Source organism: Eptatretus burgeri, chromosome 7 (assembly GCF_056783735.1).
Source record: "Eptatretus burgeri isolate ZD-2024b chromosome 7, Ebu_testis_v1, whole genome shotgun sequence".
Lineage (NCBI taxonomy): Eukaryota > Metazoa > Chordata > Myxini > Myxiniformes > Myxinidae > Eptatretus > Eptatretus burgeri.
The window spans coordinates 32,944,516-32,972,008 of NC_140967.1; the positions used below are offsets into that span (position 1 = coordinate 32,944,516).

A 27,493-nucleotide genomic window follows, 5' to 3' on the forward strand; every position below is an offset into this window, starting at 1 on the left:
TTAGGATCAGTACCAAAATATCTGTTTATTGATGTACAGGTTTTGCCAATTAACTCTGTAGTCAAGGTCAAACTCAAGGTCAAAATATACTTGTAGGAATAGCTTCAGATGTAATAGAGCTATTGACATGAAACCAACGTTAAAACGTTCAGTGAACTACGAGCTTTCAGAATGGTAGTCCCCGATTGGACGTGACGTCCCCGGAAGTGCGTCAAAATGACGTCAAAATATGACGTCATTTTTCAACTTTTTAATTTTTCAGTGTTTATCATTCCATTTTGTTGGACTGCCTTCAAGGAGGTTACACACCAAATTTGACGTCAATTGGACTGACGGTTGTGACGTCATGGACGTTTTAAAATGATGTTTTTCAAATGTGCCCGGAAAAAAGTTGCGGCGGCGAAGGTATGCGCTCTACCGAGTGCCCGTTCTAGTTGTCACTGTAACACAATCATCTTCAGCTTTTCTTTTCTGTGATTTACGAAGTCTCAATTTTTTGTTTTGATGTGTAAGTACAGTAGCATCCTTTGTGACGTTCTATGCGAACAGCATCACCACCACCATCAACAATGTCCTGTAGTTTTGCACGTAGCTCTTCATCTCCACGGGCTTTGGCACAGGAGATCAATGTCTTGATCCCTTGATCAGCGAATTTCTTCAATTCCCCTCCACCATGACACATGGGAAGAATGCATCTTGAATCAGCCATATCTGTAAAAACAAAACAATGAATTAGTAACTCGCATTAATGTCATATGTGAGCATCCAGTTGTCAGAATAGTGACCTTGTTGTCATTCAAAATGTATCTCGCACAGCAAACAATTGCCAGGAACTCGAACATTGACCTCAAATTTACTTCTAATCACAAAAATAAGGTTAAATATCGATTCCTTGTGCCAAAATTATATGGAAAAGATGTCTCAATGTAATTTTAAGTTCATAACCTAAAAAGTTATATTTTCAGCCTGGTCGATGATGGCCATCTTGTATTTGCGCAAAAATAACAGATTTCCCCATGGTTGCCATCCGGGCAACCAAGCTTAATTTTGTCTATGCATACCTGTGAACAAGAAACCACCATCAAACCATACACTTTTGAGGACAACAAGGTTACTTCTCTGGCAAATGGACTGTGTGATTTGGCATCCATATTGTTTTTTTGTTTTTTTTAACCTTCAAAAATCTTCTTTTCTAAAGTGGCTGAACAGATCGAGGCAAATCTTTACAAGTATGACCGCCTATCCATGAGGAACAAAAGGTTCACACATATGACATCACAGGTCACATGGTTTGGCAGCCATATTGGATTTATCCTAAAACCTATAAAATCATTTTCTCCAGAACGGTGGGGCAGATGGAGGGGAAACTTCACACAAATGTTCCCCAAGCCATGTGTGTACAAGTTTGTTCAGGAATAATTGAAAGGTCACATGGTTTGACAGCCATATTGGATTGAAGAAAAATATTAAATAATGTGTTCTCTGGAACCGCTTCATCAATTGATGTGAAACTTCACAATTTTGATCTAGTAATGATGCAGAAGATATAAATTTTAAATTTCAACTCGATCGGATACATGGTCTGGCAGCCAGAATTATTAAAAATTTTGATCTGGGTTTTTTTTTTCTTGTTTTTGTTTTTAATGAGGCTCACTTGGCTGTGCTTGGATGGGTTTGAGGAGAGAGGAGTAGCAGCTGAAACGTGAATCCGATCCAGGTTTCTCCTGATGACTTCATATTTGCTTTGTGCTTGTTTTGGTTCCTTTTGATTACTCCAATGCAGAACTGCATTTCTTTGGTCTTCCATTTGATTTTATTTGAATGTATTTTAATCCCATTCTAAATTCAATTGAATAATAATAATTTTTAAAAACGTCATGGGTCAGGGTCAGGTGTCCAAGTAAAGTGGGGTTGTATCAAAGCGTGACGTCCTGGTACCCGGTCGTCACTGCCAGCAGTTATAAAGTAGCAGTTCTAATTATTAATTTTTGCATCTCTTATTAATTGCGGAACACAACAGAATACAAATGCAATACAAAACTACACAAACACCACACAAAGCAAGTCCTGGCAAGGATCTGCAATCTCTGATTGCTCTTTTTCTTGTTTTACCTTGTCTGCCTGTCTGACAGTGAAACAAAATTGAAAATCATTCCAAACAGGAAATATTGTTTTTAAGAATGTCATAAAGGACACAAACAACAGATATGAAGAAGTAATATAAGGTATTAGATAGGGTGGTATAAAAGATGCTCCATCAATGGCAGTAAACTTCTGGATTTTATTTTTCTACGGCCTTTAAAATATTTATTTATTTCAATTGAGTTTTATATACTTGAACAATGGAGAACATGAATCACTGTTTTGGCACTTTCAAATCCGTTCCATTTAGCAGTACCTGGACAAAATATTATGCCATTTAATGTCAAGACCATTCAAATTTTCCACTCGTAGACCCTGCCCATGTCCTTGCTTGTCAACACAGCATGGGGTAGTCAGTTTATGAAGTCTAGTTTGTTAAAGCTCTGATTTGCAAGGTAGGTATCTCACTGTTATTAAAGCAGGAATATTTATACTTTTGCCATAATTACACATTGCTTCGTTTAATTTCATGATGATAATTTTGGGTAAAACATTTCTTGCTGGCTTGTTAAACTTTGGTCTAGATGTGATTTTTATTCCTATCACAAATGGGACAGGCAGGATGGCCTATTGGCTTGCACACTCACCTCTAAGCTGTCAAGCCTGGGTTTGAAAATCAACCCAGCTATAAACTTTCATACTGGTGTCTCACAGACAAGGTGATTCATCAATGTGTGTGCCACCTCTTGTATTGAGATTAAACTGGGTGTCCCATCTGCTGGCATTGGTTGGTGGACGTTAAAGATCCCATGGTATCCTTCATGAAGAGTAGGTGAGCTTTTTAGCACAAATACATTCAGTGAAAGTGTGGCCTTGTGATCCATTTGACTTTTTGGGTTTTAAGCAAGTGTTGAAAAGTTACCACAGGGACAACTGGCTTGTGGAGGCCAAGCGTCCACAGCGACGTCACTTTTTGATCCTTCAATGTCGGCTCTTCCTATCATTGCGAAGAAGAATTCGCCAATTCGCTATAAGCGTTGGCGTTGGGTTGTTCACCCACTAACAGGGAATGTGAGCTGGAGTTAAACTGTCTTGAAGTACATTAGTTTTACCCTACTGATGCTTTTGTCGCCGGGACAACAACACTGCTCAGTACGAGAGGAACAGCGGGTTCAGACACTTGGCACGTGCTTCTGGCTGAGCAGCTCGTGGCACGAAGCTACTCTCTGAGGGATTATGGCTGAACACCCTCAAGTCAAAATTTCTCCTTGGATGCAGTGATATTGTTGTGTGTGGGGCTTCGGCTGGGATAGCATGCAATTTTTATATACCTGAACATTGAAGAACACAAATCACCTTTTTTGCACTTTCAAAACCCTTCCGTTTAGCAGTATCTGGACAAAATATTGATAGACAACAATCACACTCTGAGAAAGCAAGCAGTCTAACTTGGTGTCAAGGGAAAGCCAAGAAAACCAGACCATTTGCTACCTACAGTTTAAACAGGAATTTGTAATTTGGTCAGGGTACCAGCGATAACTCCTCACTATTCGTGAAAGACACTGTCACACCATGGTAAATTTAACATCCACCAAAAATCAGTGCTGGCAGACGGAGTGCCCAGTTTAACATCTTTCCGAGGGATGGCACACACATTGATGAATCACCCTGCCTGTGAACACCAGAGTGACAGTTTACACCTGGGTCAAGATTCAAACCGAGGCTAGATAGCTTAGAGGTGAGTGCGCATACCTCTAGGTCTAGGCTATCCTGCCAGCCGATATAAAGTCAAGTATTCCCTTATTGTTTAATTAAGTTACTGGAGTGGTTTTTTTTTTGAAAGCTTGGTTTATGATGAATCTATGCAACAGTTGAAGGTTGTAAAATTTAGATGAGGTGGTGAAGAAGTTTGATGTAATTGAAAATTACAGTAGTTCAATATTAACTGGCAAAGGTTGTGATTGTAAAAGTAAACTGCATTGTGAAATGTGTGACTATATGCAGAATTAGAATTTTCAACAAAATTTGTGTTGCATTTCTTTATTCAGTATAGGCCTGCAGTAATTCAGACTTGATGGAAATGCAAATTATGTCCTGCATTAATTCATTCCTTACACATGGTCACATGTTAATCGTACAAAGCTGCATTCATGGAGGTAAGGTGTTCAACATACATTAAAAAAAAACTCATAAGAATGCTGGCACATGTACTGCACTCATCCAATGACAAAATGTCGGATGAACTTTTGTTTTATTTAAATAGGTAAAATCGACAGCAAACCCAACAGGAGAGTTGACTTAGCATTCCTTTGCAGAGCAATGTGGTCAAACGTACATTCAAATTCTCTGATCTTTCTCATGCGTATCGCACACATCCAACATAAATGAACAAAAATCTAACTTTAATGAAAGTCTGATAGGATAAACACATTCACTTGATAACATCGATTGGAATGAATACAGTTCTTAGAATATCAGTTTGAAATCATAGATAGAGAATAAAGTTTGTGATTAAACCTGTCAGTCACAGCTAGCATGAATGATGAAAAATTATGAGTTGATAGTGTAACAATTCTTTAATTAATTTGAGGCACAGTTTGAGGCAGCAGTTAACAAGGCACATGGGGTTTGGTGAATCCAATTTAACAGGGTAATGTATGAATAAAATATGCACCAATAACATTACATATGTTTTACGGCCACCATTATCTGCAATATTGTGCTTATTCTGTTTTTTATATTTTCACAAAGATCATGTTGAATTCAGAAAAATATAACAAAACAATTGAAATCATTATCGGTTTGGAAGCCAGAAATAATAAACAAGTTTAAGTGTGATGGAGATTGTTATTTCAAAAGAGAATTTTTATGATGATCTTTTGGAAACGTCAAAGATTCAGAAAATGTTTTAAAAAGATATTTCATCAAAACTATTAAAGCAAACTCAACTGCATGTTTGATAAGGTATGGCATGAATGGCAGGATTTTATGAGATCGTTCATGTCATCATCTCGTTCCGTCAAGTTGTGGCCGACTTCTGGTGACATTCATGATCAGATTTCTCCAAATATCCCTATCCTGCACTGCTCCCCGAATCTCTAGCAGAGACAGCTTGGCTACAGCCTTTACCCCATCTATCAAGCACATGCAAAGTCTGCCTCTTCCTCACCTTCCTTCCAGCATGGTTAATTTTCTCAGACTTTCATGGTTTGTTCTTCTTGCAGTGTTTGGAATATATACCAATCATCTCCAACACTACGTTTCAGAACTGTCAATCTTCTTCCTTTCTTTCTTCTTCACTGTCCACGACTTGCATCTATACATTGCAACTGGAAATACCAGAGCATTCACCAACCTCCTCTTGGTTTGTATTTATATTTGTCACATATTTGTCTTTCCAGATCCTTGTCAATCCTGATATTGCTGTTCTCCCCAATCCTAATTGTCTATTAATTCTCCCCAATTCTAACTGTCCTCCATGAACACATCTTCCACATTCTCCACTTACGTCAGTCATAAAACCCAGGAATGTGAAACTTTGCAATATTTCCACATAATCGTCTCGCAATCTAAACATGTCGATCTTTGACAAGATTTTAATCTTTTTCGGCTAAAATAAAGACCAGTCTTTTTACTTTCCTTCTTTACTATCTCCAGATGTTTCTCAAGTTTTCTTTACTTTCTGCCAACAGAGTGGTATCGTCAGCATACCTTACATTGTTGATACATCTTCCTCAAATCCTGACTCCCCTCTCTGTCATCCAAGTTTGATTTCTTCATGATGTATTTACTATACAGATTGAACAAGTAAGGCAAGAGAATGTACCCATGTCTAATCCCTTTTCCAATTCCAACCCGTTCTATCTCTCTCTTCTTACTGTAGCTTATTATTTAGTGTACAGGATTCTTATCACACATCAGGTGTAACAATATCTCCATTTCTCTCAGCATAATCCACATCAATTCATGATCAAAACAATCAAAGGCTTTGGTGTCAAAATAAAGAGCAATTACTGCACCATAGTCCCAATAAGGAAGCAAGATGTAACAACACACACACACACACACACACACACACACACACACACACACACACACACACACACACACACACACACACACACACACACACACACACACACACACACACACACATATGTAAACCCACAAATACGGATATATTATGTACTGGTAAGTACTTACAAAAGCTATTTTATTTGAAGTTATAACCTAAACTTGTAAGCAATTTACTGTTTTGCCAATTACCCGGATCATCAGTTGAGCACCGTTTTTCATCGAGGTTTCGATCCTTTCAGCCCAGATCCTTTCTAAACGGTGGACCCACAACCCCGGTCACAGGTCCACATCAGTAGATTACTCAATATCAATGGACCCACAACTTCAAAGTTGTGTCCAGACAGTCAGTCAACACAGCAATGCAACATCCTCATTCAAACTTATTTAATTATTACTTTTATTTAAAGAATTACTACATATGAATAACTTTAATCACTTTATATGTTAATATATTAAGTAATAAACACTTTACCTTGTAGACATGTCCATTACACAACACCTCCATCTAACCGTAGACTCAAACTGTCATTCAAATATTCAAATTGTCATTAACAACCACTTTAACATGCTGTACTGCATAACCGAGCAACCACCAACAAATTATTTTAATGCTTATTTATAATGTATTTAAATAAATAACATTTATTTATTTATTTTATTTTATTATTTTTATTTTTATTTATCTAAATACCTCCTTTATTTAATACATCTATAAATATATATTTATATATTTAATCAATAGTATTAATTAATGAACTTACATCACTAAAATAATTAATTCATTACTATTTTACAAATGCAATGCAAGAGGAACTTATTAACATGAAAACAAACCAAACTTAAATAAAAGGTGACGATGGAGTGTAAAGACATTCTCACAAGACCTGATCAAACAATCACCAAATATCCTCTGTTTAACATAATGGAGAAAAACCTTCTCAGCACATTCCACAAAATCATCCTTTACTGCACAAATTCTTGCAAATCTAAGTAGCTGAGATGAAGACATTTTAGCCCATTTTGATTTGGTACATTGCGACCTGAAAAGGTGTACAAGATGACAGGGAAACTGAAATCATCAATTTTATGATGTACTCTTGTATTAAAAACATTCTGGCCAACTCTAAGCAACACATCCAGATCTGTAGCAACTGTACAATCATTACCACTCCTGTTTGCAATCAGGTTATCTGGATAAATCTTGTGAAGCTGCCTATCAAAAAAAATTATAGTTAACCACACAAATATCATCTATACGACATGTTGTTGTTCATCTTTCGGCTGCTCCCGTTAGGGGTCGCCACAGCGGATCATCCATTATGATCCGCATACTGATTTGGCACAGGTTTTACGCTGGATGCCCTTCCTGACGCAACCCTGGTCGCCTCTTACGACACATGGATAAGGATTGGGTTTCGCCATGATTCCGGGCTGCCCTACACCCTCTCATAGCACAGCCCAGTGCAGAGCTCCCGTCCTCAAGTGATCCTCCAACCCAAGCCTCCAAGTAGCTGGATTACAGGCGCACGCCACTATGCCCAGTATTATACAACGACATGTATGAGATAATATTTTAGCGAATCCTAATTTTTTCTCCTTCATTAGTTTCTGCACAGCCTGGTGTTGGCTTAGTGGTTAGGGTGGCGGCTTGGGATCCCAGTGTCCTGAGTTCAAGCCCCGTTGGCTGCTGAATTAACACCAGGGGGTTGACTCAGCCTGTCATCCTTCCGAGGTCGGCGAAATGAGTGCCAGTGTACTGGTCCCGGTGTATGCCCCGGTTAGAATAGGTATACCATATCCCTGTGTGTCGTAAGAGGCGACCAGGGTTGGCGTCAGGAAGGGCATCCGGCCATAAAAGCATTGCCTCAAGAAAAAGCCAAAACCCCTGCACAGCAGGGAAAAATGGCTGTAAAAACGGTAATTAGTTTCTGCACAAATGAAAATTCACAGAAAATAAGAAAAATGTCCACGAGTCGGGGGCTGCATTTCCCACCCATGGGAATACCCTTAACCTGTTGAAACATTATCACACAAAAAGACACAAATGTATCAAATAAAATAAAATTAACAGCATCCTTAAACTTCTGCTTCTCAAAACAATGAAAACCTGAGTATTCATTTTTATAAAAGAATGCTCTATCAAATTTGACACAGAAAAACTTATGAAAAGAGTTAAAAACCTTGTCAATCACTTTGAAGAGTGAATCCCTCACTAGTACCTCCCTCACTAGATTATTTTAGAAATATAAATACTATCAAAGTGATAACAGAATTTCAAATGACTGAGTGAAATTACTCACCCCTTATCTAATTTTACTGCAAATAAAAATTACTAATGTCTTGCATCCAGCGTTACAGTTGTGAAAACAACCAGAATGGCCATGCAATCAACCCAAATTCAGATGCATGAAGCAAACGTTTTGGATGGCATAAATTCACCTTTCCTGAGTGGAAACAAAATGGCGAATGGCGCAAACATTGATATTGCGTGTGCTCCCTTTCAGTGACGAACGCGACGTCCCTTCCTTGAATGTGAGGTCACTTCCTGCGTGACAGAGAAATAAATACAAAGGGCTTTTATATATTCAGATAAGCAATCTGTTGCGCAGAACAAAAAACTTTGTACGATTGAGTCGGAATTAAAGTATCAAATTTGCAGTTGGTAGAAAGCTCTGGTTTAAAGTAAAGAGTGAGAAAAAGTTTTCAGTTTCAGTGGATGGCTTGTGGGAATGGCAAACCAAGTAGCAGATGAAACTTAATATCGAAAAATGGAAGGCCTTAGGTAATGGGAGGAAAAACAATAATGGATTATTTTCTTATGAGGAACTTTTTCAACTGGATCAGGAAAAATATTTGGGGATAGCATAATACATTCAAGCAGATAGCACAGTATCAAGCAGGAAGCATTCGGGCAAATAGGATTTTGGTGGGTATTAGGAGAGGCATTATTTTTGTCTAAGTCCTGACACGAAGGTACAGAGGCTACATACTTACCTTTGAGCTGTATAGTTGGTTTGCTTCTCAACCTGACTATAAACTGCCAGATTGGTGCTTTCCAGACAGGGTGTTACATCACAAAATGTGTTGTCCCACAGATGCATGCTAAACTAATGACCAAATTGTATATTTTAAATTGCACAATTGGTATTGCTATTGTGGAGCAGAAAAGTATATTATTAATGTGGCGGTGTGACATTGATTACGTCAGAATTGCGTTTTTCTGATAATCATCTCCTTATTCTGTACTGTATATCCCTCTGAGAGTATGTGTTGTGTCTATCTGTCCTGTCAACAATAATTCTCTTCTCATATATTCAAATAAAATACAATTTGTCTGCTTTTATCTGCTCAAATCTTCTGTGTTTGCCTTACACGTGTACATTTCTTTATGGAAGTTATCTGCCTGTTTGCCAATCACTGTCTCCTCTTGTAACTCGCTTTCTCTGAGTTTCCCCATGAACATAAACATCTTTTTCTATACTTATCATGTTCATAACCCTCAATCTATCCAAACTACAACTTATAGCCTTGTGGTCGTTTAAACATCTGATAATACTCATGCTGAGCCTTGTACCAAAGGCATCCAAACACTGGTGACAGAGGTAAGTGGAGACGGAGAGAACTTCAAAAGGCGTTTAAAGAAAGCACGGCAAATCACAGAATATGATGCTTAATATCACAAAAAACAAGATTCATTGCTCATATGGACGTCTATAAGTAGATATTAACGCTTCTATTTCTAAAATCTCAGATATTAATGGGAGAGGCATATAAAATTAGGTGATTAAGCAATTAAATATGCCTCTGCAGTTAACATCTGATCATGGAAAGGCCCATTCTCAGGCTTGATTAGCCAGATGTGGCTTTTTAGGAGGAAGCATAAAAAAATATAAAAAAGGAAAGGCAATATAAAAGCACATAAGAGTAGTTGAGACGAGAAACTGAGCCAGGGTAGAAGATTAAAATGTATTTGTTAATTACAATTCAAAACTCGCGGTCTGTGTTGGCAGTACAAGAGAATAAGAACACAAGAATAAAATGGTTAGAGTTATCTGCCGTAAAGGATCACAAAGTGCTGAACTTTCAGCCTTTCCTCCTCGTAGGAGCAATTGGGTTTTTTTGCACCGACGAGGGGTAAAGACTGAAACGTCAGCACCTTGTGATCCTTTATGGTAGAATATAAAGCAATGGCTTTACACTTCTTGTCAGAGATTGTGAGGAAATGTAAGATACTAGCTCGATTAGTCAGATCTTCACAAATATCAATGTGACGAAGTTGCAAATGAAATAAAAAATTTTTAAAATAAATATCGACTTTGAATGGTAAGGGATATTGCTAAATGAATAATTCAAGCAAAAATCCCTTCAATTAGTACATAATTCTGATTCAGCATTTGGAGTACAAGTTGGGTTAAACAACATACATTTCAAGATAGCTCTTTACTTGCGGTGTTAATGCTGTTGTTCAATGTAGATATAATGAATATAACATTGATGAAGAAAGCATTAAAAATGACAGTTTAGATGCATTTCAGCCAAATGCATGGGCTTCATCTGGTGCACATTATCATAGAGTTGCGTACTATATGAGTCATCTTCATTCCTGTTTGTTTCATTGCTTCACAAACTTTGACCTTCTGTCTGGCTAATCATTGCCTGCAGTTACTGCTCAATCAGCAGAATGAATTTGGAAACAAAGAAAACATCATTAGTTTCAAAAGTTTTCTGGTGCAGGGAACCCTTTGTGATTTGACTTCATTTACAGTGAATTCTGAGCGATATCAAGAAATGATAAGCAATTTTTCTTGCTACAAAACGAAGGAACATGGAATTTGATGATCAAATCTGGTTCCAACATGATGGGAAAACTCGCTTACACTGCTTGTGCATCAATGTCACTCCTGAAGGACCTTTTCCTAGATCATCTCGTTTCTAATATTGGAGATGATCCATGGCCAGCCAGAAGTCCAGATTTAACAGTTACTCATTTCTTATTGTTGAGGTACCTTAAATGAACTGTCGACAAGCCAAGACCAAGAACTATTCAAGACTTGCTTAAGCAAAATTGAACAGGAAATAGCCCGTATTCCACTTGAAACTTTAAGGAAAGTGATGCAAAATGTCGTCGTTTGTTCCAGCAATGCGTTCATGAAAATGGTGGTCATTCAAAAGGTGTTGTTTTCAAGAGATGGGTCTTATAATACGCTGAAGTTTTCTCCTTAAATTGCTGTTTTGTATTACATATGAATATTCTCATTTTCTATTAAATTGCTATTTCTATATGAATTATAAATGTGTCAGTTATTTCTTGCCCACTCTGTATAAGGATATGATTAGTTAGAAAAACGATTTCCTTAATACTTATATTTTCTTGTTAATTCAAAAATAAGTTGCTGAGGTCGCCAGAACTGAAAGTCAAACGCTGAGCTTCTGAAATGTTCACAAAATTGGGAGGTGGAATGTAAGGTCAATGGATCAGGGAAAGTTATACGAAAGAGAGACAGAGACAGAGACAGAGACAGAGACAGACAGACAGACAGAGATGAAAAGGATAAGAAACTTGAATTTGGAGGATAAGTGAACTTATGTGGACTTGTTTGGGGCAGTTTCAATCTGACGATTATTACCTCCACCACCGAAGGTGAAGGAGGTTATATTTTCACCCCTCTCTGTCTGTCTGTCTGTTTGTTTGTCTGTTTGTCTGTGAACAGGATATCTCAAAAAGTTGTAGATGGATCTGGATGAAATTTTGTGGACAGGTTCGGTGTGTGACAAGGACGAAATGATTAGATTTTGGTGACTATCCACATCCAGATCCAACTGCGAGAATTTTTTACATGATTCTTCACAATTGAGCGACAGGGCCCAAAACGATATACAGCACGATATCTCAAAAGGTTGTGGACGTATTAGGACGAAACTTGGTGGACATGTTGGGTGTGTGACAAGGAAGAAATGATTCAATCCTGGTGAAGATCTGAATCTGGATCTGGATCTGATAATTTTTGAAGTGATTCTTCACTATTGAGAGATCGGGCTAAAATGATATACATCACGGTATCTCAAAAAGTTGTGAACGGATTTGGACGAAACTTGGTGGACTGGTTGGGTGTGCGGCAAGGACGAATTGATTCGATTCTGCTGAAGATCTGAATACAGATCTGGATGAGAGTATTATTTAATTTTTAAAGTGATTCTTCACCATTGAGAGATTGGGCCTAAAATGATACAAAGCATGATATTTCAAAAAAGTATTGATTGGGCCCGATATGTTCTCGTGGATCAGGAATTACGTGGCAGAGGTATGCGCTCTGCCGAGTGCCCTTCTTGTTAGCTATGTGAAAGGTAATATTAAATGATTCCCAACCCCATTCGTGTGTGTGTGTTTGTTTGTTGTGTATGTGTATGTGTGTGTGTGTGTGTGTGTGGGTGTGTGTGTGTGTGTGCGTCTGTGTGTGTGTGTGTGTGTGTGTGTGTGTGTGTGTGTGTGTGTGTGTGTGTGTGTGTGTGTGTGTGTAAGGAAGTGTTTTAGGGCCCCCACAAAGAATAGAAAAAAAAAACACAAAATTTCATTTCTTCAAAATGCCGACAGGATTAGAACAGCTCCGAGCAATGCTGAATACCCCTGATAGTTCATTATAAATGTCTGTTTCACGGAGCGAAATCAAATTTAGATAATATTTCGAAATCATTTTTTAATGATACACTGTATAAGCCGATGCCACCGATGTCATGTGCGTGTGCACGAGTGTGGAAAAATCTCTAATTTGTCATGTTCTGATATCGTGATAGCTCTACATGTAGAGCTCCAAAACGATGTTATCTTTGGATATGTTTGTGTAGTTGTGGAAAAAAAAAATGGACCATGTCGTTTAGAATCTGTTGAACTGCTTTTATTTGCAGAACCAAGAGTTGAGTGTTTCACCATCCTGCCAAAGAAGTGAGTTTTGTAAATGGAAAAGTGATGCTTTATGAAGAAATTATTGACATTGTGTATCAACCCTGTTTCGCAAAGTGAACGTTGTACTGTGTTGGACGTTGTATTATGAATACGAATAACCGATATGTATGATTACGATTTGTTGAAGTTATGATGAGAGTACCGAAATACATTTCATTGCATAACTCTTATAGAAGACAAGTACTAAATGCATTTTTGTTCGGTATTTTTCAGATCGAATGAACATGATCTATGCGGTTTAAAGTGGGACTGCTGACGCTATGTTTATTTTTTCAATCACTGTTTCAACGATCCATAAAATTCGATTTCTTGTGGTTGCATGGGATCAGAAGAGTGAAAGATGGCTGAGGCAGTTAAGGATGATGAGATACAGGAATGCCAAGGCTAAGCTGACCAGACTTGGAAAGGCTACCCAGTATTTGATAGAGGGACGTCATTCAGATAGAGAAGTTAAGGAATCTCGTCATCGGGTTGAGCTTGCATTTCAAGATTTACAAGAGAAGCATGAGGCTTAAAGTGAAATCACTGAGGAGGAGGATGAGTTCCAGAAGGAAAACAAATGGATGGAAGAGTGTCAACAGTCATTTCTGCAATTGAAAATTACTGTGAAGGATTATTGCCAGGGAGATGTCATTAATCACCTGATTCTGAGACTGAGGATGACACGTGTTCTTCTGAAGTCATCACTACCAGTCCATTGAGCAAGCGGAAAGCAGAGAGGTTGTTTGTGAGCATGACAGAAGTAAAGTGGAAGCTGCAGACCCAGCACAGATGTCAACTGGGAGTGAACTTCCTGAAGCTAGCAATGAAGTCAGATGTGAGATCAAACCATCACCATGCAATTTCAAGATGAAAAGGCCAAAGATCCCCAAGTTCTGCAGAGATGTGAGAGATTAAATCTTTCAAGAAGAATTCAAGCATATGGTAGACTCCAAGTACAGCAACAGGGATGCCATCACCCTGTTCTGCAACTGTGCTCAGGGAGAACTGCTCGAGCTGATAAAGGGCATCACATCAGATTATGAAGCTGCGTGGGAACATTTGGATTCCATATACAGAGACCCAAGGTTTGTTGCCGACATACTAAACATTGTCAACAACTTCGAGGTACTTTGAGATTTAAAGCGACAATATTTTGTGAACTGGTTCACTTTGTGAAGCAAAGCTGCAATAACTTAAAATAAGTCGGCCAACCGAACGACATGGATAACATCTATATGGTTGAGAGTAAAATGGATAACGATGACACCAGCAAGTCTGCAGATGTTAATAGAGTGGATGGTGACCGAAATGAAGTCAATAACGAGAGCATCTGCACCAATGCGCTGGAGATCCACAGGTGCTGTCAATCACTTTGCCAAGGTTGAAGACAAGAAACCAGTTTACAAGTGCTGGATTTGCCAATCTTCCAGTCACTGGATTGATCAATGTGAGAAGATGATGACAATGACTGAAAATCATCAAGGAGAATTATACGTGTTACAGCTGTCTGAAGAAGGCTGAAGGGAACACCAGATGTCCACGTGTAAAAGAAGACGCTCGTGTTTTTTTTATTTTTTTGTATACCTTGGTCGAGGCTCGTATGAGAGGAAACACAACTCACAGCAAGGGGGCATGAGACAAGAGGGGCGGGAGTGGGAGGGACAAAACAGTGGGGAACAGACACGTTAGGTGAACTGTGGGAGGGAGAGGGATGGGGATGGGATGGGGAACATGGCGAAGAGAAGATGGACATTACAGGGACTTTCAGGAAGGAAAGCAGGGGAATTGAAGGAAGTGGGCTTGGGTGGATTATCGGGGGTAGAAAAGATCGAGGATTTGGATGGGGGAAGATAAGAGGTGGTGGTGAACAGCTGTTTTGAAAACCTGGAGGGAAGAATGGGAAAGAATAGAGTGAGGAAGTTTATTCCAAAGGCGGGAAAAAAGAGGAATGAAAGAGTGAAGATGAGCAGTGATTTGTGATTTTGGTAGTTTTACCAGAAGGGGTAGGGTTGTTGGCGGACCTTAAGCGCCCTGTGGAAATGTGGTGGGGACAAATCGCAGAGAGAGCAGGGGGGGCAAGGCTGGAGAGGAGTCGGTAGAAGACAGAAAGACCACCGACCAACCTGCGGTGATTGAGTGAGAAGCCCAAAGACTCAGCTTCATTGCGGGAGATGCCGATGATCTTAAATGCCCTGGTTTCGACAGCGTGAATCCAAGAAAGGTGGGAGGCAGGAGCACCAGCCCAGAGGAGAGAGCAGTACTCCATCAGGCTATGGACAAAAGCTTTGTAAGTGGTCAGGAGCTCAAGAGGGCCGAGGAAGGACTTTGCACGACGGAGGATTCCCAGTCGGCGACTGTTCTGAGCAGTTCAATGGTGTACACTGTACAGTGCAAATATTTTCACCATCCTTTTCTTTATTTTCTCAGAGAGGTGGCATCACTTTTCTTTTTTTATTTTTCCATCAACCAGCTTGGAGTGAAATATCTTGGCAAAGCCATGGCTAACAGAGAAAATCTCGATCAGAACCTCTTCAAGGATACGGGAAAGCTTCCCTAAAAACATCCAAAAAGTCCTTTAATATGGACCAAAAATGGTCATTACACAACGGCTCTGGAAACACCCCCCAACCCCCTGCAACTGGAAGTGTGAAACTCAACAACGTTTGGACAAATCCCCTTATCCCCCACTCCAAACCCCAACCCCCACACGTTAGCTACATGATTTTTGAATGGCCCCTTAGACAAGACATCATTAAGATGTCAGAGATATCGACAATATTGGAATAAATGAAATATATCTCACCTGTGATATGATTGAATATTTCTGTGATTATAGTGACCAGAAACCATTTGAAAATTGAAAAAAAAAATTAACGGTTGCCAAGGTTACCAAGCTCCACACACGACGACATCTCCTATTAATTTTTACACTAAATTCCCGTTTCTACCAATTAAATACACACTCCAAAAACATTCCTCATTTGTGGTGAGACATCGACGATTAAATTAATCAAACACCGACGAGCAAATTACGATAAAAAAACGAACCTTCTTTTCAACTAAAGTTATTGATGGATGTATATTTGAGGTGTATATTTGGTGAAGTTAGCTTGAGATGGTGACTTTTTATTTTTTTCTACAAACACTTTTTTTCATCCTTGAGAGTTATGTCGTTAGATGAGCGGTAAAATTACCTATGAATATTGATGTTTGGGTTGTTTTTGCACTAGTTTCGTTTTTTTTTTTAATGATTAGTGCATTTGAGAGGTCATGTGACTCCTCCTTCACCGATCTTACTGATCATAGTAATGTCTTCATTAACAGTTATTCATCATATCTGATACCATATTTGTTGATCGGAGGTTACCTCACCAAATATGTAGGTATCTGGGTTGAAATCCGAAAGAAAATGGGCCTTTTATGAAGCATTGTATATATGGATCGACCCTTGCTGAGATGATGACAGGTGGCAGCTCGGATGTTTATAATTTATGAATTGTGAGAAAATGACTGGTAGGTGCACGATTTCGGTGCACTGTGGTAAACAATGTTGTCCTATAAAGTTTTGTGGCTTTGTGGCGATTAACCTTCAGAGCTCACAGGAGTTGGGTCACAAACAAACATTTCGTGTAAATATATATATATATATATATATATATATATATATATATATATATATATATATATATATATATATATATATATATATATATATATATACAGTTAAGCCCAAAATTATTCATACCCCATGAAAAATCTGAGAGTTTTGCATTTATCTCATATCTACAAGCTGGAGTGGTGGAACTTTCACTTCACCCAAGGACATTTGAGTTGGCATGTACAAATCCACATCTATTTTGGCTCAACATTATTAGCATAACAATAGAAATGTTAAGATTTCTGTTTTTATGCCTGTCCAAAATTATTCATACCCCACACCAAGTCTCAGAATTGAGGCCAATGTTTGTGATAATGCACATGCTTTTGATATTCCTAGGATTCTTTATAATGTTATGCAATTATTCCAAGATGTGTGCATACAATCTGAATGCATTACAAATGTGGTCTATTGAATGTACAGTGAGGAATGTTATAGAACAACACTCTGCTTTTAGACTATAAATTAAGGGGAGCTGATGCAATCATTCTCAGGTCATTGTCAGCATGGCGAAGAAGAAATAAGTCAGTGAGGACCTTCGGTTGTGCATTGTGAATGCTCACAAGGAGGGGAAAGGCTACAAAGCTATTTCGAAACAGTTCCGAGTGCCAGTTGCCACCATACAAAGCATAATTAGGAAGTACAAGGAGTTCCACACTGTAAAAAAAAACATTGAAGGACGTGGTCGGAAGCCAAAGGTGTCACCTCGTCTGGCAAGAAAAGCATGGCGAGAGGCCAACAACAATCCACGGATCACTATTAAGGCTCTCCTGAACAACCTTGGCGAGTCTGGGACCAAGATATCAAGGCAGACACTCCAGCGGACGTTGCACAAGGGGGGTCTCCATGAACGCCGACCAAGAAAACTCCACTCCTCCATCCCAGGCACAGAAAGGCTCACCTAGCCTTTGCAAAAGCTCACCTGGACAAATATCCAAGCTTTTGGTCCTCAATTCTGTGGTCGGATGAGACGAAAATGGAGCTTTTCGGTCACAGAGATGTTGCTTTCGTTTGGCGAAAGAAAGGTGAAGCATACAACCCTTAGAACACAGTCCCGACCGTCAAGCATGGAGGCGGGAGCATAATGCTTTGGGGATGTTTCTCAGACAGCTGGCCCGGCAATCTCGTCAAAGTGAATGGCATCATGAAAAAGGAGCAGTACATCAAGATCCTTGAGGAAAACATCAAACAGTCCACAGAGAAACTTCACCTCGGGGAGCATTGGGCGTATCGGCAGGACAACGGTCCAAAACACACCGCCAAATCAGTCAAGAAATGGTTCTGGGATAATGATGTAGACGTTCTCGAGTGGCCAAGCCAAATTGCTGGAGGGAGCTCAAGACCGGAGTGATGGCAAGGAAGCCTTCCAACCTCAAAGACCTGGAGACCTTCGCAAAGGAGGAGTGGGCCAAAATCCATGTGGAGACATGCAAAAACCTTGTGAGCAAGTATAAAACCGTTTGGAGGCTGAAATCAAAAACAGAGGCTTTTGCATTGATTACTGAATGTGACTTTGAACTGATCTAAAGGCCCAGTCACACCTTGACGTTTTAGCCAGCAATGGCAACGTATCAAAATGTATGTAAAACGCTGGCTTACGCTGAACTTTTGATGTTTTTTTTAAGATTCGGACGTATTCATAACGAGTTGGTCGTATGCATAACATATTAGTAACGGGCACAGAACGTTTCGTTGTCATAGATAACTTATACCAACGAATGCTTAGCCTTTTGTCGACGTTCACAACCTATGCCCAATGATAGTCTAACTTATGCATAGCACGCTGCACGTATCGCCGACGATCACGTGGCGTAGCCTATTAAAAGGCTGCCGCACAATGATTCAAATCATAACCGCAGGAGAAATGGAAGTATCAACATCGCAGTCACACCTTGGTGATCTTGCCAGCGTATGGCGACCTCTGAAAAATGCATCTAAAACGCTGGCGCACGTCGAATACGGTATGGGTAAGTTTGGTATACGTGAATAGAATGCTAACGTACGCTATCATACGTCGTAGTAAGTGGAGTACGTCTTGTACTTTTAAACGTGAAACATTTTATGACGTACTTGCCGTATGCCTCACGTTCCGCATGCGATGGGAATAAGTTGTACGCACGATATGCGATCGTTGGCACACGTCGACAAAAGTTACTTGTAAGTTACTCATAAGTCGAAACACGTCAATGTAATGGTTAGCGTCAGTGTTCCAGACTCCCTGGTTTTTTTTTTTTTTTTTTAATTTTCTTCGGTATGACGGTGATGTTGACACTTCGATTTATAGTGCGGTTATGATTTAAATCATTGAGCGGAAGCCTATTAATTGTATTGTTACGTTTGAGGGGGGGTATGCATTCAAAGGGTAATTAGGATGTTTAATTAGGTATGCCATGCTGTTCGAGTTTACCAGGATCTCGATGTAATAAGTAGCAATTCAGTGGTGAAAAGTTGTCTAGTAAATGTTCATTTCTTCAAGGGGGGAAATGATAATTGTCACGTAATTAGATAGGGACACGGGATAGGGTAAGGGTGTCTGCGTAAACCCCTTTTAGTAGTCCCTGGAGACTGGCCGTGACGTCACAGGACAGTGCAGCAGATGGCTCCGCCCCGTGATCACGATTGGCGGAAGGCGATGGCGGTGGGCCAATAAACGGCTCGATTGAAGTGACGAGGACAGAAGGATAAAAAGGTTCTGTTCGGGGTCGAAGAGGAAGAAGATTACAACCAGAACGATCGTGTTTTTTTGTGTGGTTCCCTGTGGCGGCAGAGAGAGCGTCCTTGTTGTTGTGCTGAATCGATCGTGTTCTTCATCGTGTCCTGGAGCCTTGGCGAGCCTCGTGCCTCACCTTGGTTGGCTCTGGGGTTCTGCTGACTCGGAGTACGGGGTCGAACGGCGGGCGGACCTGCCTCCCTCTCCTGCTCGCAACTTGGCGCCAGAACTGGTTCCCTGGCGGCTGTGAGCGGACTTGGGCCAAGACCAGGAGGTCGACAGCACCACGGTTTCTCCTGCCCCCCTGACGAGAGCAAGGCCAGCTCGTCCGACGCCGATCCAGGGACAGTTGCGTCCACACCACGGTCCAGCCTGACCACCAGAAATAGCTACTGTGTGTGTGTGTGTGTGTGTGTGTGTGTGTGTGTGTGTGTGTGTGTGTGTGTGTGTGTGTGTGTGTGTGTGTGTGTGTGTGCTTAGCGCCTTAGAGGGATTGAGAACTGTATATTCATTGGAATTGTCTGTGTTTTTCCCCACGCCCGATCCTACACCATCCCGTCGAATCGCCCCGGATCCCTCTTCTTGCCGAGTCTTGTTATTTCTGGTAATAATAAAAACAAATAAACATCATCAACTCAGTGAAAAGTGACTCGTGCCACCTTCCTCGTCCCGTTTGCGGTAGAGCGATTAGAACCGCCATGTTTGGGTTATAAATAAATAAACCGCCTCCATCGATTCGGCTCATTCTACGTTGGCGGGACTGTTCAAATCCCGTGGACGTCACAACATTATATTATATTATAACCGCACTCGAAATCGAAGTGTTAACATCACCGTCATACTGAACAAAAAAAATGGAAAAAAAACAAAAAAAAACAGGGATTCTGGAACACTGACACAAACCATTACATTGACATGTTTCGACATATGAGTACCTTACAAGTAACGTGTGTCAACGATCACGTAACATGCCTACAACACGTTACTCATAGGTTAGAAATAAGTTTCGGGTACGCTAAACATTACCTCGACGTGTTTCGACTTATGATTAACTTATAATTAACGTGTGTCGACGTGTGTCAACGATCGCATAACGTACCTACAACTTATGGCCAGCGTTATGCGGAACTTGTGAGTCATACGCAGGCATAAGTGGTAAAATTTCAAGCATGCTAAAATTTGAGGACAACCGCAAAGTACAACGATGAAAGCCAGCGTACTACGACGTATGGCAGTGTTTTTCAGCATGCTCTCAATGTTTCCAAAACTTACCCATAACGTATTCGACGTGCGCCAGCGTTTTAGACAAGTTTTTCAAAAATCGGTAGAAGCTGGCTAAAACGTCAAGGTGTGACTGGGCCTTAAGCAAGGGTATGAATAATTCTGGATGACTTTTTTTGAAAATCTATCAATAACAAACCCCCGAAACAATGTATTTCTTGAAATGTCTCTTGCAGTGATTCTTTCAGCTGTTTGTCACATTCTTATGTTACATAAACCAGAAGAAACTCATTCCTCAAAGAACACGATTCAAAATACTCCAAATTTGGTAATTGTATGAATAATTTTGGGCTCAACTAAATATATATATATATATATATATATATATATATATATATATATATATATATATATATATATATATATATATATATATATATATATCTTCTTCTTTCGGCTGCTCCCTTTCGGGGTCGCCACAGCGTATCATCCGTATGATCCGCATTGTGATTTGGCACATGTTTTACGCCGGATGCCCTTCCTGACGCAACCCTGGTCGCCTCTTACGACACAGGGATATATATATATATATATATATATATATATATATATATATATATATATATATATATATATATATATATATATATATATATATATATATCTATGTATTAATACTGAAGGACCAATTTTGTGCTCCTCCTCGCGGTCACGTCACGTTTTTCTCGGTACTGTGACCTGAGAAGTTTTGACACGGGGTACGTCAAAGTAGACACGTGCATAAATCAGGGGACTTCGTCACAGGGAGTACTGTACACCAAAAATGTCATGTTCAAGGACGTTTTGTAGGCCTCATGAGGTCAGGCCATGGAGTACATCGACTGGGATCCGGCTCTTAAAAGAGCCGCCACTGGTTGTCATATTGGGCTCATGGAACGGAATCCGTCTGTGACGGGGTTTCGGCTAGTGGAAATATACATACATATATATATATATATACATATACATATTCTGTATGTATATATATATATATATATACATATACATATTCTGTATGTATATATATATATATATTTGTATATATATATATATATATATATATATATATATATATATATATATATATTATATACACTGTATGTATATATATATATGTATATATATATATATATATATATATATATATATATATATATATATATATATATATATATATATATATATATATATATATATATATATATATATATATATATATATATATATATATATACTGTATGTATATATATATGTATATACTGTGTATATATATATATGTATATATATATATATATATATATATATATGTATATACTGTATGTATATATATATATATATATATATATATATATATATATATATATATCTTCTTCTTCTTCTTCTTTCGGCTGCTCCCGTGAGGGGTCGCCACAGCGGATCATCCGTATGATCCGCATAGTGATTTGGCACATGTTTTACGCCGGATTCCCTTCCTGACGCAACCCTGGTCGCCTCTTACGACACAGGGATAAGGTACACCTATTTTAACCGGGGTATACACCGGCCCAGTATACTGGTACTCATTTCACCGACCTCGGAAGGATGACAGGCTGAGTCAACCCCCTGGTGTATTAATTCAGTGGCCCAACGGGGCTTGAACTCAGGACCTCTTGGATCCCAAGCCGCTGCCCTAACCACTGCGCCAACACCAGGCTCATATATATATATATATATATATATATATATATATATATATATATATATATATATATATATATATATATATATATATATATATATATATATATATATATATATATATATATATATATATATATATATATATATATATATATATATATATATATACATACATATACATACACTGTTGCGGTTCTCGGAACCGCATGCATCCAACAGATAGTGGTCTCAAGACAGTTATACCATTAATATACGTGTAGATGGTCCCTTCCCTTTTGTCTGGAGGGACAACAGGGGCGTGCGTTGCGAAGATCTCATAGCTGGGTTTGCTTCTTCATTTCATTTCTAACTTCATTCCTCCTCTTCTTTTCTGATTATTCCTGAGCCTTCGCCGTGAGATGGGTCCTCAGCAAAGGCTAGGCAGGCATTACACCCCCACCCCTCTGTAGAAAACACAGCCCACCAAACGCACGTGCAGCGGTAATTTCCACCCAATGGACAGGACGCACACTCAACACGACGCCCACGCTGCATGGAACACGTACCGAGGAGACGGAAGAAACAAAACCTTAGAAAGGGTGCTCAACACCACATGAGCATCGACAGCACAGAGCCTCGTCCTCAAGCAATCCTTCAATTGAGGCCGATAATAGTAAAACGACAACCACGCCATATTGGGTGGGGTGCGAGTGTGCAAGGCACACGAGTGTGCATGGCATGATGCCCAGCCCTCGCTCCATCAATCGTTCAAAAGGTGGCGGGGGTGCCGCTACGAGATGGATCCTACTCTCGTCCACTCTCCAGCCATTACCCTGGCCACGTGGTCAAATTGGGCCAAATACGCCCTGTCAGCCGTCATACGGAGCTAGCGGCACCGTCCGGCCTCCCGGGTTCCGAGCCCCACTCACCAGTCCTTGTGGGAAAAATGGAGGGGCGGACCCTCCGGATTCCGGCGGTGCTCTACCCCTGTGGAGTCCAAGCCACTCACCCGGACAATTTGTCAACCCCGTCTGGGTCGATGCGCGCCCCGCACCATCTTGTGCACTCAACCATGCCTTCACACTCACATTCTGCACGCACTCCGGCACAATCACACTGGGGCCTGTGTTATGCCAAGAGACCCCGGAGCCTCTGCCACTCTCAAACTTGGCATGTACCCTTTCGCCTCATGCCCCAGCTTCACCTCGCCCAGCCTTACCTTTACTGGACCCACCTGGTCACTGTCTGCTTCAAGACCTCTGTTCCTGAAGGAGGCCATCCTGCCCCTTACATTGGGTCTCAAGACATTCCACAAGCTCCACCTTAATGTCCCTTACCTTCCCCTCTATCTGTGTTTGCTCCTCTTTTACTTTATGTAATTCGTCTTTTACTCGTTCTATTTCCCTTTGCGTCTCTGTTAATCCCTCCTTCGCTATGCTAAAACCCTCCTTTGACTCGTCCTCGTGTTTCTTCAATCGCTTCCCCAATTCTTGACTCTCTGTCTCAACCTTCCGTCCCATCTCTTTACCCATTTCCGTCATTTCTTCGTGTCTCATTTTACACCCTTCCTTTACAGTTTCCAATCCCCCCTTTGCTTCCTACTGGCCTTGTTTTAAGTTTTGTGTCACGGCCGTGTTTTTCCCAATCTCTACTTTTAATTGCCCTTGTCCTTTTTAAAATTTCCTTCATCCCCTGTCCGAGTTTATCCACTTCTCGCCCAACCATCGTTATCTTATCCATCACTTCCTCCTAACCAGTCTCCATTGCGGTCCAAACACCTTTCACACTCCCTTTTAACTCGGTCATTTCCCCACGTACTGTACCGATCTCTTCCGCCATTTTCCAGTCCATGGTCTGCATTTCACCCTTCACCTTTACCAACTCCGCCTTCATTTCTTCCTGACCCACCTTCAGAATTTGCACATCACTTCTCTGTTGGTTTTGCAGGTCTATTACCATGTTTTGCATGTTCTCTAGTATTTCCACCAACTGGCTCATGTCAAGTGGCCTCGGCAGAGCCGATCCGCCACGGTCGGGCGCAGACCCGACAGGGACTGCCAGATCCTCCGTGGGGGAAATTTGATGAAGGGGGTCTCTGGCATTGTCGCCGTTGCCCCCAATGTTACCTCTGGGCCTGGTCGCAGAGAGAGGTCTACCTGCAAGGTGTTGTCCTGGGCCACGGATTCTTCTAACATTATATCAGAACCCACCTGTACCAGTTCATCTTGATCCGCCATGGTCTGTACCGAGAATCACTAAAATTAGAATCCTGCTCTTAATTTTGTAGGGAAGTGGGGGGGGGGGAGGTTGTCAAGCACACCCCTGGTCTGAATCCCTCATAAAAAAAAAAAATAGATATATTTTAATGGGTCCGTCCCAACTCCTGACACCAAACTGTTGCGGGCCGGGTACCGGTGGTGAGAACGACTGCTAGGTGGGGGAAGTTACGTCGTCTCCCACCAGACTCCCGGAATTGTAGGCCGTCGCTCACGGATAACTCCGTGAGGCGGCGGGTCGCTCAACCGACCGTGGACGCCAGTACGTCTACCGCGTAGCGTAGGGTCTTTTTGTCTAGAACCAACTTACCTTTTTAACCACGCGGTGTGGTCTACGGGGGAACCACGCCCTCGGCACGTCTTGCTCGAACCGGGTCACTCTACCGACTGTGGTAGAGTTCCAACTACCGACTAACAACTCCGGTTCGGGTGCAGTCGAGCGGAACTTCCAAAGTCGTGCCAGCTGGGATGAGCAGATTAACGGGAACAAAGAACCGGCTGAAACTCAGATCCGAACCATGCTGGACCAATGAAAGAAAGGACGGAAACGAACTGGGAACATTTCTACAATTGTTTTATTTACAGCAAGAAGGACACAGAGCAAGCTTATCATGGATATGCAGGAGATTTACAATGATCGAAAACACTTATGCAGTTGTACTTTGCAGACAGTGCCACACACACAGACACACACACAGACGAAATTAAAACCCAGGTGAATTCCAAGAAACCTCGCAGCCAGGGAGAGAGACGAGCTGGGGTCGCGGCTCGGCTGGGTACCTCTGCACGTTGGAGGGAGGGATGCTCCATGGTGCGGCACCTGTCAGTGGTCGTGCAGCTCGGCCCGCAGTCACACGCGTGGGGCTCGTGTCCATGGAGGAACCCGAGCGGAGCAGAGCGGAGTCCCAGGGTGGGGATCAGGGTCGCGGACAGGACCCAGCGAGGGACCCGGTCGAGGTCGGGTGTCCTCGGTCGTTATCGGAATTGACCAGACGGATCACGCCACCAACGAAGAAGGGCCATGCACCACCACCCACAGACTTGTGAAAAAGCTCTCAGTCTGTCAATCCTCCTCGTACACTGAACTCAAGACTCCAGCAAAACTCCAACGAACGCCCTAGCGAGTGCAGAACTGAACTGAGCCTTTTGACTGAACTCCAACGAACGCGCATCTCAGAGGGTCCCTTCGTAGTCCATCGACCTCCCTCAGCGGGGCGGGGCCTTAGTCAAAACTGACGTCACTGTCCACCCTAATTGGACAGGGCCTCCATGGGTCCACCCCTTCTGGGCGGGATTTCGGCCATGCTGGGAGCCCGCCCCCTCCACGCGTGACTGCACTCGCAAAAAAAAAATGGTACCTCACAAAGATTTCGCCTCGGAAAGCGAGAAAAAGGTACTGTGGTTCAAATAAGAGGGGAAATAAAGATTTATTACCCTAACTAAAAAAACATCGCAACGCACCCCTTTGATAGCCCACAACACACAAGGAGGGGTTATGTCTACACATATACTTAATGGCATAACGAACTTCGGGGCACCTGAATGTTTGAATGCATACGGTTCCTAGAACCGTAACAATATATATGTGCATGCATACATATATATATATATATATATATATATATATATATATATATATATATATATATATATATATATATATATATATATATATATATATATATATATATATATATATATTGGGGAGAACAAGTATTTGATACACTGCCGATTTTGCAGGTTTTCCCACTTTCAAAGCACGTAGAGGTCTGTAATTTTTATCATAGGTACACTTCAACTGTGAAAGACGGAATCTAAAACAAAAATCCTGAAAATCAAATTGTATGATTTTTAAATAATTAATTTGCATTTTATTGCATGAAATAAGTATTTGATACATCAGAAAAACAGAACTTAATATTTGGTACAGAAACCTTTGTTTGCAATTACAGAGATCAGATGTTTCCTATAGTTCTTGACCAGGTTTGCACAGACTGCAGCAGGGATTTTAGCCCACTCCTCCATACAGATCTTCTCCAGATCCTTCAGGTTTCGGGGCTGTCGCTGGGTAACACAGACTTTCAGCTCCCTCCAAAGAATTTCTATAGGGTTCAGGTCTGGAGACTGGCAAGGCCACTCCAGGACCTTGGGATGCTTCTTACGGAGCCACTCCTTAGTTGCCCTGGCTGTGTGTTTCGGGTCGTTGTCATACTGGAAGACCCAGCCACGCCCCATCTTCAATGTTCTTGTTGAGGGAAGGAGGTTGTTGGCCAAGATCTCGCAATACATGGCCCCATCCATCCTCCCCTCAATACGTTGCAGTCGTCTTGTCCCCTTTGCAGAAAAGCATCCCCAAAGAATGATGTTTCCACCTCCATGCTTCACGGTTGGGATGGTGTTCTTGGGGTTGTACTCATCCTTCTTCTTCCTCCAAACACGGCGAGTGGAGTTTAAACCAAAAAGCTCTATTTTGGTCTCATCAGCCCACATGACCTTCTCCCATTCCTTCTCTGGATCATCCAGATGGTCATTGGCAAACTTCAGACGGGCCTGGACATGCGCTGGCTTGAGCAGAGGGACCTTGCGTGCGCTGCAGGATTTTAATCCATGACGGCGTAGTGTGTTACTTATGGTTTTCTTTGATACTGTGGTCCCAGCTCTCTTCAGGTCATTGACCAGGTCCTGCCGTGTAGTTCTGGGCTGATCCCTCACCTTTCTCATGATCATTGAGGCTCCACGAGGTGAGATCTTGCATGGAGCCCCAGACCGAGGGCGATTGACTGTTATCTTGAACTTATTCCATTTTCTAATAATTGCGCCAACAGTTG

General features: G+C 41.0%; 2 protein-coding genes across 10 annotated transcripts in view; one reads left to right on the forward strand and one right to left on the reverse strand.

Moving 5' to 3' along the window:
- The window catches only part of LOC147022980 (uncharacterized), a 268,630-nt gene continuing 241,137 nt past the window's right edge, over positions 1–27,493 (reverse strand). For both annotated transcript variants that reach the window (XR_015059979.1, XM_085887986.1), the window contains 2 exons: positions 8,599–8,704; positions 1–711 (listed from right to left, as the gene is read on the reverse strand). Coding sequence is in view for 1 of the 2 variants with exons in the window: in XM_085887986.1 (XP_085744112.1) it covers positions 8,660–8,704 (45 nt within the window). In the remaining variant the exon portion in view is untranslated. The remainder of the gene's footprint in view (positions 712–8,598; positions 8,705–27,493) is intronic.
- LOC147022981 (uncharacterized) overlaps positions 16,367–27,493 on the forward strand; it is a 140,995-nt gene continuing 129,868 nt past the window's right edge. For 7 of the 8 annotated variants that reach the window (XR_015059977.1, XR_015059975.1, XR_015059976.1 and 4 more), the window contains exon 1: positions 16,367–16,481. The gene's annotated coding sequence lies outside the window, so the exon portion shown is untranslated. The remainder of the gene's footprint in view (positions 16,482–27,493) is intronic. The other variant, XM_085887982.1, reaches the window with a different exon arrangement.